Raw genomic sequence first — 16,785 nt, forward strand, 5'->3', positions numbered from 1 at the left:
GCCCTCAGCACTTGCACTGCAGGCTGAGATTCTGCTTGTCATCCATCAGAACAGCACCTTGTATAAGGACTTTTCATCCCTTTTTTTTTACCCAGACCATGCTCCAGGGCAACTCACTTCACAGCTCAAGCAGAAAAGCCAGCTCCATGGAGTTATGGGGGGGGAATGGGGCCGTCAGGATACAGCAAAACAGTCAATTCCATGGTACAAATGGTGAATCCTTTGATTCTTGGAAAAATAAATACTATGAAATTTTCTACTAAGTTGATTGCAGGTGAACCTGTAATTAATAGGAAATATCTCCCTCAAGGCTATCACTAGAAACTGCGCAAAGCTATTTTGTGCAAAGTACTTGCTTAACATTTCAAATCAGTCCAACCAAATTATAACTGACTGATGCTATGATTCCATTTCAATCAGTGTAATCTGAAAGATTCAAGTGGAATTCTTAATAGCACCCACAGGATCTACAAACACTGATACATGGGACACATTACAAGAAGAGGATGGAGTGATCTCCTGCAGCGTGACTGAAAAAGTTATTGAAAAAGTGAACTTCTTTCCTGTATTCGATTAAGAACGGTGTACAATACATAGAAAGTGGGTCTGAGGCTCAGTTTTACATTTGGCTTCAATATTTGCAGAAGTGTGTCATTATGGATGACATCTGGCTTTTGCAGGACACATTTAGGAGCATTTCCAACAGGGAACAAATTAATTATATACTTACAGCACGGGGTGTTTGCTCTGCTCACAAGCTGAGGGAACGCAAAAATAGCCGACAGGTCCACTTCAGGACTTTGATCCTTTTCTTCGGTCTGGTCAGCCCAAGGCACTGATTTTTGCCTTTGAATAAGCTGCTCAACCTCCCCAAACTCAGTCTCAGCTGAATCATTTGTCAGCCCAGCTTCTTTCAAAGTCAGGTATTGCTTGCGAAGAACTGGAAGCAAAGTATTTAGAACTCTGCAAAACAGCAAGAGGCAAGACAAGTTTGCTTCAGAAAACACAATTCTTACCCAGAAAAAAAAAAAAATCATCTTGCTTCTGTTTCAATTTAAATGGAATTCTCTGAATAGGTCTTCTGAAGTTATAAGTGTCAGAACATAAAGTCTTATCACACCTGCCACAAAACCATACTTACTTTTCTGTTTGCTTGTAATACTGATCTTGAAGGGACACCAGAGCCAACATGTGCTTAATCTGGGCTTTCAGGTCCTGAACTTCCAGGTTTAAATGGTAATACTGCAGATCTGGACGAAGTTCCTTTAGGAAATTAGGGGAAAAAACCCACAAAAGTCAAACAACTGCACATCAGACTGGTAGGGAAAACCCAAAATCTAAGCTAAAGGTAATATTAATTCAGCCAATATTGAAAAGTGAATGGGGAGTAGAGCTATGTTATTATATTGAAGTTTTATGGCAGAAAAAAGTATGAATTGTTTGATTTCTAATCATATGCATAAGTATTGCTTTGTACATTCCTTTGACCAGTGGTGGGTGTGCTGCAATTCGCATTAAGAATCCAGCAGGCACACGTGCATGCCTATCTATGCAAGCCCAAAGGTATGTTTGCCTTTTTTTTGTGTACTCACACACTTTATTTCAGTTATTAAACTGTTTTTAACTCGTAGGTTTTACCCTTTTTCCAGTTCTCCTCCCCATCCCTGACCCTGACAAAGTAAAAGGCATTTTACCTTTGGAGTACACCCATCTCGACCCAGAAGATGCATCTCGTTTTCAACACGGTGCAGCCATTTGGTATTTTCCTCAAAATGTTTGATCTCCTCTTCTTTTTTCTTCTGCATGTGCACAGAGTGGATATTAAGCACTGCCAGCCTTTGATCCCTCTTGCAAGTTAACCTTTCAAACTTTTAACAACAGTTTTGTTGGGTTTTTTTGGTGGGTTTTTTTTTTTTGGTGGGTTTTTTTTTTTTTTTACATACCTCTTTCTTCTGTTCGTTGCAAATTTTAACATACTGGTTTATGTGACTGTCCACACTAACAGCATTGTTCTTCAACTGTAAAGAAACAAGTTAGAACTTAAGGTGGCTCCTTAAGGTTTTCATGCATAATAAATACACTGTGTATAATTACTACATAGTCAGATATACACTGTATTATGAGGAAAGGGATGAATACAATTCTGACTTGCACAACCAAAGGATGACTCTCAGCTTTTGCTGTCACCTGCTGTGCACCCATGGCCAGGTCATTTCGCTCAACAGAACAATAAAAAGTAATTACATTTACATGTGCAAGCACATTTTGCATTTATTCAGGTTAGTTTGACCACTTAATGTGTATCTTGTAGATTTTACTATAAAAACTATCTTTAATTACGCAACAAATGGAAACTACAGTGAACCCCATATTACATAAAAGCAATTAGGAACTGCAATAAAAAAGGTGATGAAAAAAATCAAAACAACAGAGAGCAGAAGACAGGACATTCTGGTGGCTTTTCATTTATCAATATAATCTCATTGAACTTCTTGGTTTCAGTTGAATTCTACTTGTAACAAACCTGGACTGGCTCTTGTACAATACAGACACATCTTTGACATACTTTACAGTTCTTCAAGAAAGTAACAACAAGATACTGAAAACAAATGTGAATTCCACCAGCTGAGGTTTTATTTCTAAATCTCACGCTCACTAAAACTATTTCAAACTGGCAACGTCTTCTCATTAATGAAGTTGTGTTGCTTTGAGGCCAAATCTGGCATCTACTCTGTATCTACTACACCTATCACTCAGATAAGAAAGAGGCGACTGTAAGAGAGAAGAGATAACTGAACAAAATTGAGGCAAAATAAAGGAAAATATAACATTCTGAAAGAAATAATTCTCCTCCTCTTAACACTGCATTATTATACTTTGACAACAGATCAACAAACACAGATATACTCACGGAAGGCTTGATATCCTTGGCTCGGCTGGCATACCGAAGAGTGTTATAGGTATCATCGTAGAACAGAGAAGATGGACTAACAGCAGCTATCATGACTGTCCGGCAGTTTCCTCCCAGAGAATCCTTCAACAGGCGGGTGAGCTTGCTGTTCCGATAAGGAATGTGCTTCTTGCACTGAAAAGAGTTGCACACGTTTTTATGGACTAGTCAACTGTAGTTTAAATAAAAATCCACTTCGATTTTCAGCAATGCCACAAGACATGACAAGCAGTCATGAAACTTTTCTTTTCTTTGACCTAAACAAATTTTTTTTTTTTTAAATTACCTGTACATCTCAAACAGTTTAAGTCTCTTGAGGTTGTTTAATACCTTTACAACGTGTGCATTAGATAAGTTACTTTCTGATGTCTGGATACATAACTGTTATTTTTGTCATGGGGCAACCAACAGAAAAGGCAAGATACATTAAACTACTTTCAGTTCACTTTGGGAAGGACTTGTAAGATCCCTCCAGTTCAATCCCTCTGCTCAAGCAGGGGCAGTTAGAGCAAGATGTCAAGGACTATGTCCAACTAGGTTTTCATTATCTCCAAGGATGGAGATTCCACAACCTTTCCAGGCAACCCAACTCTGCTGTGTGAAGCTTTTTTTCAAGCACAAGCTTTTTGTCTCATTTGTCTCATGGTGCCAAGTTAGGTCACTAGGAACCCAATCCCTCACCAAATAAATCAACATGAAGAATTTTTCTTATGCCCATGGTCCAGATTTTAAACTCCTCCTTTCACTCCAACAAGATGGTGATGAGAATTTTACGGCACCAGGAAGGGAAATAAAAGCTTTGATCCTTTACTCCTGGCATATGTGAAGGGGCAATTTGCCAGTTGCCCAGAAGGACAAAAAGAGTGTCGTGGTAGACAATGGTCTTGACTTAGGCAAAAGTTCGGGTTTTGTCATTATCCCACACGATTGTACCTCCTCCTTCCCTTGAGCTGGTGAGCCAGATCAGGAGGCTGCTTTGAGCAGGGTATGTGTGTGTATATATGTAAGATCACAAAAGAACAACTTGGAATAGGTGCTGTTTTATCCTTTAAAAGTTTCTTCCCCTGAGATTAAGGATTATTTGTAAGGCTATTCATTTACTCATAAAAGCTTCTCTACATATGCTTGGTTTTGAACAAGGTGGGTAAGAAAAGCAAGTACATTCATCTTTGACACTATCCTTAGGTAGATGCACACTATTTTTGAGAACTCTTTCTCATTGGGAGTGTCTTTCAGCTATCAGAGAAGATGGTGGAAACCTTCAAGGCAATCTTAAAGGAGCAGCATCAACAATGTAATTCCCATTATTCAACCAGCTTAGCATTTTAAAAAAAATGTCACAACACTAGGAGGTGAAGCCTGCACGGGAAAGCAGCACATACAAACCTTTGGATCCGCCAGTGCATTAATGACATTTCCAAGAGCAAGCAGGGAGCGGTTAATGTTTGTTCCTTCCACGAAACGAGCCCCCCTGGCACTGGTTGCACTGGCACGTTCAGATCCTGCCAGGTCAATGAGGGACATTTTGGCGATCCGAACATTTTGATTAATGTTGGCAGTTTTATCTTGCTGCTGTAGGTAAATCTACGATTAAAAAAAAAAATTAAAAGTAGCCACTAATCAGTCTAAGCAGTAAGTTACACAATAAAATTAACAACTGTTTTCAGAAATCCTTATCGGAATCCTTCTCAAAATCCGAGATAAACCTTTTTGTAAATATCTAACACAAGCAGGCAGCTTGGCCCAATGGAAAAGAGCAAGCCCATTTCTGACACCTCTTAAATTCACTTGTGTCAGGTGTCAGTAAGGAAAAAGAAGCAGAGTGTAGTTACACGGAGTTTGACTGGAGTTAAATTTCTGCACAGCAGCCTGTACGGTGCTTTCAGATTTGTGACCCAGTCAGTGCTGATGACACTGTGGTGATCAGATGCTGCACGGTTGTCAAGGCAGTCTTTGCGAGAGGTTGCAAGAAAACAGCTGACCCCAACTGATGGAAAGTTTCTCTGATGTAGCCCTTGCTTGAGGGATGGCTGACCATCAATCTGATGGTGGCAAGTGATTGTTCCCTCCCCTACTTCCCTTTAGTTAAGTGAACCACAAGGTTCACAACCCCCTCGCTCTTGCACTTTTGATTCTCTCCCCCATTCTGCTGCAGAGGATTAAGTAATCAACTGGCTTACAACAGCAGCAAAGATTAGTGAGGTTTTTTTTTACTCTTTACAGGGCAAAATGAATTTCACAGCTAAAACAGCTCTTGATTCTCCATCACTTAACATGTATATCACACTATTGTACTTTAAACTGAAAGGGGTGTTCGTTTTTTAAATGCACATTTAGGAGCATGCAATAAAGAAATGTATACGGGTAAACCAGGAAAAAGGCTGGACTTTCAGGGACTTAGACTCAATTGTATCTACTGTTAATAGGAAAAAAATACTTATTTACTGCTGTGAAAACACAGTCCAGATCTTTTGGAATATGGTGCCCCCCGAGACCACTTGTTCCCCTTCATCCCATTTTTCCTGAAATTTTGAAGGTACAGGAGATGTACAAGGAACTAAACACTTTTGCTTCCTTCTGCTGGTGAAGGTATTCTTTCCTCAGGTTTATAAGAAAGTAGGCAGAGCGTGATTAAATAATATATATATATAAATAGTTATCCTTAGATGGCTTTTACTTTTCCAGAATTCTCCATAAGTTTTCCCTTCTTTTGTGCTGAGGGGCTTGCCATTTGTTAATAAGGCTATTGGTTACTCACCCTTTCATGAACACACTTCTAGACAGTCAATTAGGGAAGAGCTGCCATGCATGAGGCAATAAAGACAATATCTCTCTAGTTCTGTAGCTTTAAGCTTTGTGCATGAGAAATGGAGTCTTCACAGCACTTTATAACAGGGAAAAATTTGACAAGTATTCTGAGTGAATCAAATACTTATGACTTGCCACGAAATGTATCTGTTCCAAATAGATATATTTCTATATCAAACAGTACAACTAAGTACAGTTGTACTATTTCTAGTACAATAGACAAAATACCCCCAACCTTAGGCTGGGAACACTCAGTCAGAACAACCCAGTAACTATCATTAGTGAAGCAGGGAAAGGTGGAGTGACAGCCAGACTATGTTGTACGACTCAAGCTTTTGTAAAAATTCAAAAGATACAGGAAATGCCCCAAAGCAGGAACTTTTCTGTTTCTTTGTCAGTCAGCAGAACACTTTCAATGGAACAGTGTGGCAATTTGGATTTTACTTTCAGATGCAGTAATTGCCTGACCTAGATAGATATTTCAAACACAAGACAGACGGCACGGGAAGGCGAAACTTGCATCTCTAAAATCAGCTCTGAATGTCCCGGGCCAAGACTTTTATCAGTTTCTGACAACATCCTCCTCCAATAAGGTAAACAAGAAAAGCCAAAGCCAGCATAAAAGATAAAGCATATCTCCACAAACAAACAGATCTTAAAATAATAGAAAAAAGCGCTCAATCTAGACAACACTGGGGATTTCTCAACACTCACATCTCTGGAACCAAAGACACAAATCTGTTATGCAGAACATCACAGATGTGTCGAAATACATGAGAAATTGAAGTGATTTATTTACTTGTTTGCCACTTTCAGAAATGTACTGAGAAGAATGCAAAGCCTGCCACATAATACAACCCAGAGCTTTTTTCCTGAGTCAAGGGGAGGGAGATAAGACCCCCCAGCCCAGCAAGTAAACAAACAGAAATCAGCAGTTCACCCTGGTCTCTCTGCAGCACTGTACCTTGTGCCTTTTTAAAGGCAGAACACACACACACAACAATGAACAACTTCAGAAGTCTTGGTATGGCCATGTGCACTGTACAACCACGGGCAAGACCTCAGGGGAAATTAAAAAACAGGCAGGGCAATTTCAAACAGAGGTTTAAGGTATATAAGAAAACACAGAAGCTTCCTGAGAGGCAATGACTCTTGCTCTTTTACTTTTGGCTACTGTTTTTAAGCATTGCCAAAGTCTGCAGACACAGTTAAGAACTGCCCAACAGTTAAATGCTGTAATGCAAGGATGTCGTGGTTTTGCCCTGGCTCAATTTACTTTTACACCCCCCATACAATTGCTGTTAGTTGAGAGAAGGTTTATGCAGACAAAAAGAGACTGAATTGGAAAACAAGGTATGAGTATTTATTATTAATAAGCTAAAACTAAAGAAGTATATCTACAACAATTCTACTTAAGTAAAAGGTATTATGTATTTACAGAAGCTACTTCTCCCCCCACCTTCTTTTATATCAGTCCAAGGAGGAGAAGCAGTCCTTTTCCATTCTCGGAATTCCAGCTCTCTCTCTCTCTCTCTCTCTCTCTCCAGTAACTTTGCAGCACTCTCGTCGCAGCTGGAATTCCTTTATCTCCCTCTCATTCTGTGTTGGCCTCCAGGGCTGGGTCTACCCCCTTTCTGGGTTAAAACCGAAGCCTGGGGGTTACCCAGGTCCTGAAGGGTTTCCTTCCATAGGCTTGCAAGGGGACACTTGCTTACTATGGATCTTCCTTTGTCTCCCATAAGATACTCCTGGAAAAGCTGGCAGCCCACGGCTTGGACAGGGGCACTCTGTGCTGGGTTAAGAACTGGCTGGAGGGCTGGGCCCAGAGAGTGCTGGTGAACGGGGCTGCATCCAGCTGGGATCCAGTCACCAGTGGTGTCCCCCAGGGATCAGTGCTGGGCCCAGTCCTGTTTAACATCTTTATCAATGTTTTAGATGAGGAGATTGAGTCCACCATCAGCAAATTTGCTGATGACACCAAGTTGGGAGGGAGTGTCAACCTACCAGAAGGCAGGAGGGCTCTGCAGAGGGACCTGGATAGACTGGAGAGATGGGCTGACTCCAATGGGATGAAGTTCAACAAGGCCAAGTGCCGGGTCCTGCACTTTGGCCACAACAACCCCTGCAGCACTACAGGCTGGGCACAGAGTGGCTGGAGAGCAGCCAGGTAGAAAGGGATCTGGGGGTGCTGATCGACAGGAGGCTGAACATGAGCCAGCAGTGTGCCCAGGGGGCCAAGAAGGCCAATGGCATCCTGGCCTGCATCAAGAACAGTGTGGCCAGCAGGAGCAGGGAAGTGATCCTTCCCCTGTACTCTGCGTTGGTGAGGCCGCACCTTGAGTATTGTGTTCAGCTCTGGGCCCCTCAGTTCAGGAAGGACATTGAGGTGCTGGAGCGGGTCCAGAGAAGAGCAACCAGGCTGGTGAAGGGACTTGAGCACAAGTCCTATGAGGAGAGGCTGAGGGAGCTGGGGTTGTTTAGTCTGGAGAAGAGAAGGCTCAGGGGTGACCTCATCACTCTCTTCAACTACCTGAAGGGAAGTTATAGCCAGGTGGGGGTTGGTCTCTTCTCCCAGGCAACCAACAACAGGACAAGGGGACATGGGCTCAAGCTCTGCCAGGGGAAGTTTAGGTTAGATGTTAGGAAGAAATTCTTTACAGAGAGGGTGATCAGGCATTGGAACGGCCTGCCCAGAGAGGTGGTGGATTCACCATCCCTGGAGTTTTTTAAAAAGAGATTGGACATGGCCCTTAGTGCCATGATATAGCAATTGGAGTTGGATCAGGGGTTGGACTTGATGATCTTGGAGGTCTTTTCCAACCCAATCTATTCTATGATTCTATGATTCTATGATTCTTCCACAGGGTTACAGGGGATAATGGTTTAAGAGTTCACCCCTGTTTCCCTATGGAGGTCCCTCCCCATGGGAGAACAGTCCTTGATTGACTTCTCAGCATGGGTCTAGTCTGGATCCCTTACTCGCATCCCAACATCCTACCTGAGCCGTCTTCTGCTCCAGTGTAGGTCCTCATCCCCCTCAGGGTCACAAATCTCCAGCACCAGCAGCATGGATCTCTCACTGAGATCCCAAGCTTATCTGAGCCGTCTCGCTCCAGCATAAGCATCGTCCCCTTCGAGGGTCACAAAGTCTTTAACAGGACTCTGCCTCATCTGAGCCACTCCTGCTCCAGCATAAGGCTTTCTCTCTGTTAAAGTCACAAATCTCTGGTGCATCCACAAGCTCCTCTGTGAGCCGCACGGGGGTCTCTTCACCCCAACAAACTTTTACAAGTGGCAGGGATTTTATTTTTCAGTCTTTACCCTGCTGAAGGGAGGGAGAGCGAAAGGGAGAAAAACAGCAGCTCTCCCCCCTTCGAACTTTTCTTCTCTCTCCTGCAACTGCCAGCTTTGACCTTGAAAATTCTGTTATCTCATGGCTGGAATTCTTCTGCAGCGGTTTCTCGTCTAAGCAGTTCGTCTTTTAAACCTTTTTTTCTTCACTCTTTTACAGAAGAGAAGAGAGGCTTCAGTGCCTCACCTGCCCCGCCCCGGCCCAAGCCGGGGAGGAGGGGGCCTTGGCCCTCCTCGGGCCCGCTACCCTTCTACATGGCTACTGTTCTTAATTTCAACTGCGCCACAACCTTCTCTTCCGTTTTCTTAAAGATGTAATTAGCAAAGGCGTCACTGAACTTTTTGATTGGTTTTTTTTTTGTCCAGAAATCCCTTGGACAAAACCATCCTCAGCCCCAGGGATGGGCTGGTGGGCAAAACCATGACAAAGGACCAGAATAAAATTTAATATTTTTCAACCCAGAGTGGCACCATATACAGTTAATGGGACTAGTTTTTAAATATTATTTCTTTTTGAATATCACAGGTTGTATTTAAGAGGAGTCAGAGGGTAGCACACAGCAATAATCTTTGGAGAAGTCTTAAGTTCTAGCAGATTTATACAACTCATTCAAAAATTCATTTATGGAAACTAAGAATCATCAATTCATTTTCTAAAGCTTGGTACATACCAGAACATTAAGAAATCACTGTAACATAAAAATTAACATTAAGCAAGATAAGTACAGTGAGAAAGTACTACTTGAGATTCTCAGTTTATAGCCAGACATGTAAACTGCATTCTGTAAATTATTTTTCCTACAGAAATTCTGAGCAATATAATGAAACCATAAAGAAACAAAAAATATCACCAATAACTTTCAGTTTATAAGATTACAATATGGAAGTATATTCCAAGCTCAAAATTATCATTTTTCAGAAAAGATATTTCTTCTAAGGCATATAAGTTAAGAAGTCATAAATATATTATATATATATATATATAATAAGTTCAAACTATTGGAAATAGAGACGTTTTCATTGAATTCATTATTTGAAATACAAACACTGTGATCCTTTACATCAAGAAGTCAACAAGAAAACTGGAAAACTTCAAACCCCTCTCACCCAAATGAAGGCTCAACACAGTTTAAAAACAAAAGCTTCCACTATATCCAACTTTAAACAAAAACTGCAACTCACAGTAATGACCACTGTACACCTACTGTGTCATCTTACCTGAAAGACAGCATGGGACCGGGAAGAGGAGGCATTCGTGTGTGTGGGATGCTGAGTTCTATTTTTATTTCCATAATCCAAGATCTGAAGGATTTCCTCTGCTGATTTAGGCTTTAATAACAAGACAGAACAAGATAAATACACTTGTTTTCCTTTTTTATCAACTATAGGAGATTCCACAATACACTAACATTCACCTTCATAAAAAAAAAAAAAGGAACTTAATGTTTTAGTTACCTAGAAATAAGAGAAATTTTCCTGTTTTGAAATTGAGGCACTTCAAACAAATATTCTCCACTAAAAAGCAGTAATGTATGAAAAGCAAGCACTTAACTGCAGAAATTTAGATCAGAGAATATCTTTACTAAAGAATTTAAACAAATCTGAAAAGGTCCTCCACAGCCAGAAGAAGCCTCATTTAAGAGTGTCTGACCCAATTCTTCTTGTACTAATGCATTAAACAGTGATATACTAAATTTTTTTCCCCCTCCCTCGCCAGACTCCAGGTTTTGAAAGCATGATGTTCACAGAGCAAACCAAACTAGGAACGCTGTTTCCTGTCAATTCATTCCACGAACACAAAATCTGGAAGCTACATAGCATGTAACATACACTAAAAGCCTACAAAAAAAAAAATTAGGTCCACGAGAACTGACTACCAGATTGCAAAACTGACTCTGCCTTCATTGCCATCTTGGAGTGTTCTACACTAGTGGGAAGTCTCAGGGTTGCTTCTGTTTTTATAATAAGCATGTTTGAAAAGTTCCACGTTAAACTGCTTTTCCAGGACAGCATAGCAATTCTCTGGCAATGATGCCAAGATGCTTTAGCTGAAAAACAAATCTGCCAAAACCTGGTGGGTGACAATAAGGACCGAATGCTTTATTTATTTGCATTCAATAACATCAGCAGTTTATTCCACAATGTGCATTTGACTAACTAGTTAAGTTTGCAAGTTACTGGCCAGAAAAAAAGCCCACTAGGAAATTACCAAATTCCATACAACTCTCACAGAACTACGGGAACTTTCTCAAATTTCTGAAGCACATTGTGAGTTTCTGTATGTGCTGACATACCTGATGCAATGTCAGACCTTGAACTATCACCCCTTGCCGGGCATCTTCACGAACAGCCAGAGGTCCAGAGCTGACCAGCAGATCACGTATCTGTTCGTTGTAAATCTTTGAAAGAGAATTTAAAAGTATTTTACTAAAATCATCCTCCCATACTTGACTGAATTAAACTTAAATAAACAGAAATCGCTAGTCTTTTTTAATATTTCTTTAAGACAAAGCAACAAATTCATGCTGTAGATCTTTTTCTAAACAGCTTTCCTATACTGAGCTTAAAATATTCAATGTGCACGATTTCTTTTAAGCCATTAAGGTACATAATTTTTTTCTTGTAAATAACTTTTATTCCTTATTAAAAAAAATTACCCTTTTTTTTTTTTTTTACAAAAAAAAATGTTTTGCAACAAGCATGAGTCCAAAGCATTTATTTTCCTTTTTTCTCTTCTCCTTCTCCCCCTCCCAAAACACCAACTATTCTTCCACTAAGAATTTGAGGGAGCTAGAAAATAACAATTTTACTGCTACCACTCAAAAGCAGTGCCAAGACATTGACCCGTAAAAGCAGAACATCATTTTGTTGTACAATTTCACAGTACTTATAGGATGTTATTGAAGTCCTGAGATCCAACCCTGGTGTTCTGTTGTACACAACAGCAGATGTTCAGAGGGATGTAACTGATCGGCAAGACACAAATTATGAGAATGTTCAGTGAATATATTAGAAGTGATTGTTCTTGTTGGGCAGCCTTCTAATAAAATAGGGACAGGTGCCTTTGAACAGCAAATTTGGCAGAGCACAGTCCAGTTCCACTCCTGTAAGGATGTATTTTGTCAAGCCCCAGAAAGGACCAGGGAAAGGAGAAACCAGCTTGTCTTTATGTATTAAATATGAATTATTAAAAGCAGCATATCAAATGCAGGAACTCACCTCCAGATAAGAGACAGCGACATCACGTATTTTATCTTCTTTTATTTGATCCATGCGGTTATAGAGTGTCATCATGGTTAAGTACATCACTCCAGGGTCTTGGGGAGAACCCAACATCGTGTGAGTCTTTCCAGCTCCCGTTGCACCATATGCAAGCACTGAGTTTACACAAGAAAACCAAAGCAAGAATATGCAGTTTATACCAGTAAGCTGATCAGAAACACATAAGTCAAATGAACATTCACAGACCTGTCATTTTGAACAGCTGTTTCCACAAACTGATCAAGTTTCTTACTTAGACTTCACCTTTTACGGTTGTAACCAGAGAGCTATTTCAAAGTAACATTTTTGAATTTTCAGTTCAAAATTTACATGAAAATATTATTTACTTCCTCTCGTAACCCTACACCATCAACTTATTGCTAAAAGACATTTAATTTCCTCATCACGTTCCATCTGCCAATTAAAAAAGCCCAAGCTCATTAAGAGTTCATAAAGCAGGGTACCACTTTCAGTGGCACAACTGCTTCTGCTTGAATAACTGCAGAGGGGTTATTATGTCGTTAGCACACATATTTCAGATAAAATTCCAAAGTTTTATATAACCCTAACACAAAATTACCTTCAAAATAGTAGAGCTATCCTAACTTCCATATACTAAAAGGTCATCCCCTCATATATATTAATTAAAACACAATGCTTTTACTTCTATCTCAGGTTTTTTTTTTAATGCCCTTGCAGCAGCTGCATGCAATGGTAGAAACTTTGAAGTTTTTTAATTAAAGAAAATAAATAGCAAAGTTACCTGTGCAGTTATATCCATTTAAAAAGTCCTTAATCAGAGTTTTGGTAGTATGCTCAAAAACTTCCAACTGGGACGACATTTCATCAAAAACAGCATCGAACATAAATTTAAGATCTTTCCTTTGTCTTTTGTTAATATCCCTGTGGGTCAGCCTCTTCCCCTTAAAGAAACTAACTTCTTCCTCCTTTGGATCGAAGACCAACACGTGCTGGTCAATAACGTGGACAACCCTGCTAAAGTTCTTCTGTTTTTCCTTTTGGGTCTCCGGGCGGACACGGACCACCACTTTCACGTGATTGCGAACCTCATCTTCCTTAGCGGCGGTCATGCCTTCTGGCCCCCAGCTTCGCCTCCCAAGGCTCTTTCAGGCTGCACAGCCGAACCTCCTCTGCAATTGACAACACAGGGCGAAAGGCATCATATTTCGGATAAAACCTTTCGGGCAGCTCACACGTTTAATTAGGACTAACAGCCGGCACCTCCGCTGGATCCACCCATCGTTTGCCAGCTAGCTACAATGGACCGCTGCAAGGGCAGTGCAACTCGGGAAGCGCTGGAACTGGCCTGAAAAGATGATTTAATCCAGCGCAGCTTTAAGAAACCCAGCCAGCGCTACCCCCGTAAATTCCTAAATTCGATTTAACAACTTAAAACGTCCTTTATGTCAGAGCAAGCCTGCAGGTGAACTTCCACGTTCCTGCAGACCAACGCGGGTGGTTTCCTTGTCCTTCAGCAGAAGGCAGAGCAGCCGCCCGTGCTGCCTTTCGCTGGGTTATTGATTTACTCACGCTGCACGTGGGTTTTAACGGGAGTTACAGCGGGGTTTGGGTTAACGCCGCTTGCATGGGATACAGCGACCGATCACAACCCGCAATTTCCTTTAAATGGCCCTTCCTCGCCGGTTCGTTCCCCTAAGAGCGGACAGCGCTAAAGGCTCTCGGTGACGCCTTTTGCCGCTCCAGGGCGAGCTCAGCTGAGCCACAACCGAGTCACGGCCGCGGAGCGAGGGAGCGGCCGGGGAAGGGGAGCTCCCTTCGGCACCGCACACACCGCACACGCCGCTGCTGGGGCACGGCGGCGGCCCCGGCCCCGCAGAGACAGCGAGCCGGGACTGGCCCGCGGACCGCGCCCGGCCCCGGCACTCTCACCCCCCGGGCCGTGCCCGTGCCTCACCCCCAGCACTGCTGCCCATGCCCGGGATTCACCCCCGGCACCGCTGCCCTCCCCCGGCACCGCTGCCCTCCCCCGGCACCGCTGCCCTCCCCCGGCACCGCTGCCCTCCCCCGGCACCGCTGCCCTCCCCCGGCACCGCTGCCCACCCCCGGCCCGCACCCATCCCCAACACTCACTCCCGGCACCGTTCCCATCCCCGGGACTCACCCCCGGCACTCTCACCCCCCGTTCCCATCCCCGGCACTCACTCCCGGCACCGTTCCCATCCCCGGCACTCACTCCCGGCACCGTTCCCATCCCCAACACTCACCCCCGGCACCGTTCCCATCCCCAACACTCACCCCCGGCACTCTCACCTCCCGTTCCCATCCCCGGGACTCCCTCCCAGCCCGTTCCCTCCCCCGTGCCCATCCCCGCTCCAACCGCCGCGCCCGCACGATTCAAACCCGCGGCCGCCCCCACGATCCGAACCCCGCCCGCACGACCCGAACCCCGCCCGCCCGATCCGAACCCCGCCCGCACGATCCGAACCCCGCCCGCACGATCCGAACCCCGCCCGCACGATCCGAACCCCGCCCGCGCTCCGCGCCTCCCCACTGCGGTCACGGGGGAGCAGCCGGGGGGCTGGCGCTTTCCGCCTTCACCTTCTCGCTCGGTGCGAGCCCCGCTCCACCTCCAGCTGTGGCCGTAATAAAAGTACGCGCTCGCTCTCTCTGCTCGCTTCGGAGGAACGGAATGCTCGCGGTCTGACTGATGGAGCGGGGCTGCCCGCAGGCGAAGCGTGTCCCCCCCGGCGAGAGCAGGCTGGGCTGGCAGCCCCGCGGGTCGGGGGAGGAGGAGGAGGATGGTGGTGCTGCCCCTCCCGCGGGATCCGTGAGGGCGGGGGAAGGGTGAAAACAGAATAACTCGTGGGTTGGGATAGAGGCAGTTTGATAGGGAAAGGGAAGGCTGTGCGCACAAGCAAAGCAAAGCGAGGGATCCATTCGCCGAGGGCCGGCAGGTGCTCAGCCCTCTCCAGGAGAGCAGCGCCCCTTCTCGCACAACAGAGAAGAGAGAGCATCACTTCAAACCTATCCTCCTTCTCCTCTTCCCCCTCCTCCTTTATAAATTCAGCATGATATTATATGGTCTGGAGTATCCCCTTGGCCAGTTTGGGTCATCTGCACCAGCTGTGTCTCTCCCCTGCTGTGTTCAGCACAAATCCAAAGCTCAGCCCCACACCAGCCCCTGGGAAGAAAATTAACTGTGCCCCGGCCAAAACCAGCACAGCATCCCATGGTGATGTGTGTGTTTGGTGCAGGTCCCTGAATCCTCCACACACTGCGACAAAGTGAGATCCACCGTCTAAGGGTTGGACTCGATGATCTCAGAGGTCCTTCCCAATCTAAATGAATCTATGATTCTTCCTGTGGCATCTCCCTGGAGATCTGATCTGTCCATTAGGGAGGGATTGATAACCAAATGTTTATTTAGGTTGGCCAGGGAGGAGGCAAAAACCACACAGAACAGGAGCTATGAACCCTGTCATGACTCTTCCACTGATACATAACAGAAAAAGAGTCAGGGAAGGAAGAGGCTTTGTGCTTGGTAGAACAAGCACAAAATTTCACACCTTCAAATGCAATTTTTTTTCTAAGTGCTAACCAAGTCTTATAGCTCCAATAAAAGATTTATTTAAACTATCAGAGCTTACTGAAAATGTACTACTTCTTTAACCCTGCTTTCAATAAAGAGGTCTTTGGCATGTAAAATCAAAATAATGTTTCTTAAAGTTTATTAAAATTTTTCATTTTTATTTTATTTTCTAAATGAAAACTTGTCAAAAAATGACATATTCATGCATGCGCTTCCATTGTTGTCCTCTCAATTCTGTGCCTAGTTTTGTTGACCAGAGCTCAGAGAACAGTCTTTCCCAGTTTCAGAGGCATAAGCAGTGGAAATAAGTTAAGGGGACCATGTGTGGTGCAGGAAAGGTCTCATCTTCACCAACTAAAATGTACTTCATCTACAGACATGCTGTATTTGTTCAAAATGTAGCACTGATGTTCTGAACTGTGAAACTTCCTTCCTGATAGGCTCTTTGTCCATGGACTACTTCACCCCTCACTTTCTCTTGGACACAGAGGTCCACTAAAGGCAGTGAGAATGGCTATCTTCCCAGGGCTGCCTGCCTGCCCAGAAATGATACTGCCAGGAGATTCACGTGAAAGCACGTCCTTATGGAATTTCTAACCCACTTTTACAGACTTGTTTGCTCAAGCTTCCAAATTCCAGTGCATCAGTCTGCACCGAACTACTGCAATTCTGAGGTTGACCTGGTATCCTTTACCCGATTTCACCTTTCTGATAGGTTATTCATTTAATTCTTTATGCATTACTACAAACCATCCTGAAACACTGAGGAAAAATACTTTTTGATATCCATTCTGTCCCCAGAGAAATTGTTCCCTAAGCAGAAAACCATCCTCTTTGTCAAAGA

The 16,785-nt window shown here is 43.5% G+C and overlaps 1 protein-coding gene across 1 annotated transcript; it reads right to left on the reverse strand.

Moving 5' to 3' along the window:
* Positions 1-539: 539 nt before the first annotated feature.
* On the reverse strand, positions 540-15,008 carry LOC126652395 (kinesin-like protein KIF18A). The gene is made up of 11 exons (XM_050339136.1): positions 14,951-15,008; positions 13,134-13,521; positions 12,329-12,486; positions 11,404-11,508; positions 10,328-10,438; positions 4,337-4,534; positions 2,912-3,085; positions 1,944-2,018; positions 1,695-1,799; positions 1,142-1,263; positions 540-963 (listed from the first exon to the last, which is right to left on the reverse strand). The coding sequence occupies exons 2-11, from the start codon at positions 13,459-13,461 to the stop codon at positions 540-542; spliced, it is 1,800 nt and encodes a 599-aa protein (XP_050195093.1). The 5' UTR covers positions 13,462-13,521; positions 14,951-15,008.
* Between the last annotated feature and the right edge of the window lie 1,777 nt (positions 15,009-16,785).

The sequence above is a fragment of the Myiozetetes cayanensis genome, unplaced genomic scaffold (assembly GCF_022539395.1).
Source record: "Myiozetetes cayanensis isolate MyiCay16 unplaced genomic scaffold, myiCay2020 scf817, whole genome shotgun sequence".
NCBI lineage: Eukaryota > Metazoa > Chordata > Aves > Passeriformes > Tyrannidae > Myiozetetes > Myiozetetes cayanensis.

Bases quoted from the DNA above. Each gene is read 5' to 3' on its own strand.
- LOC126652395 (XM_050339136.1), bottom strand. From the start codon at position 13,461: ATGACCGCCGCTAAGGAAGATGAGGTTCGCAATCACGTGAAAGTGGTG. The intron at 12,487-13,133 runs GTAACTTTGCTA...GTGTAAACTCAG, and splicing joins AAATGGATATAACTGCACAG to TGCTTGCATATGGTGCAACG. The intron at 11,509-12,328 runs GTGAGTTCCTGC...TCTCTTTCAAAG, and splicing joins TCGCTGTCTCTTATCTGGAG to ATTTACAACGAACAGATACG.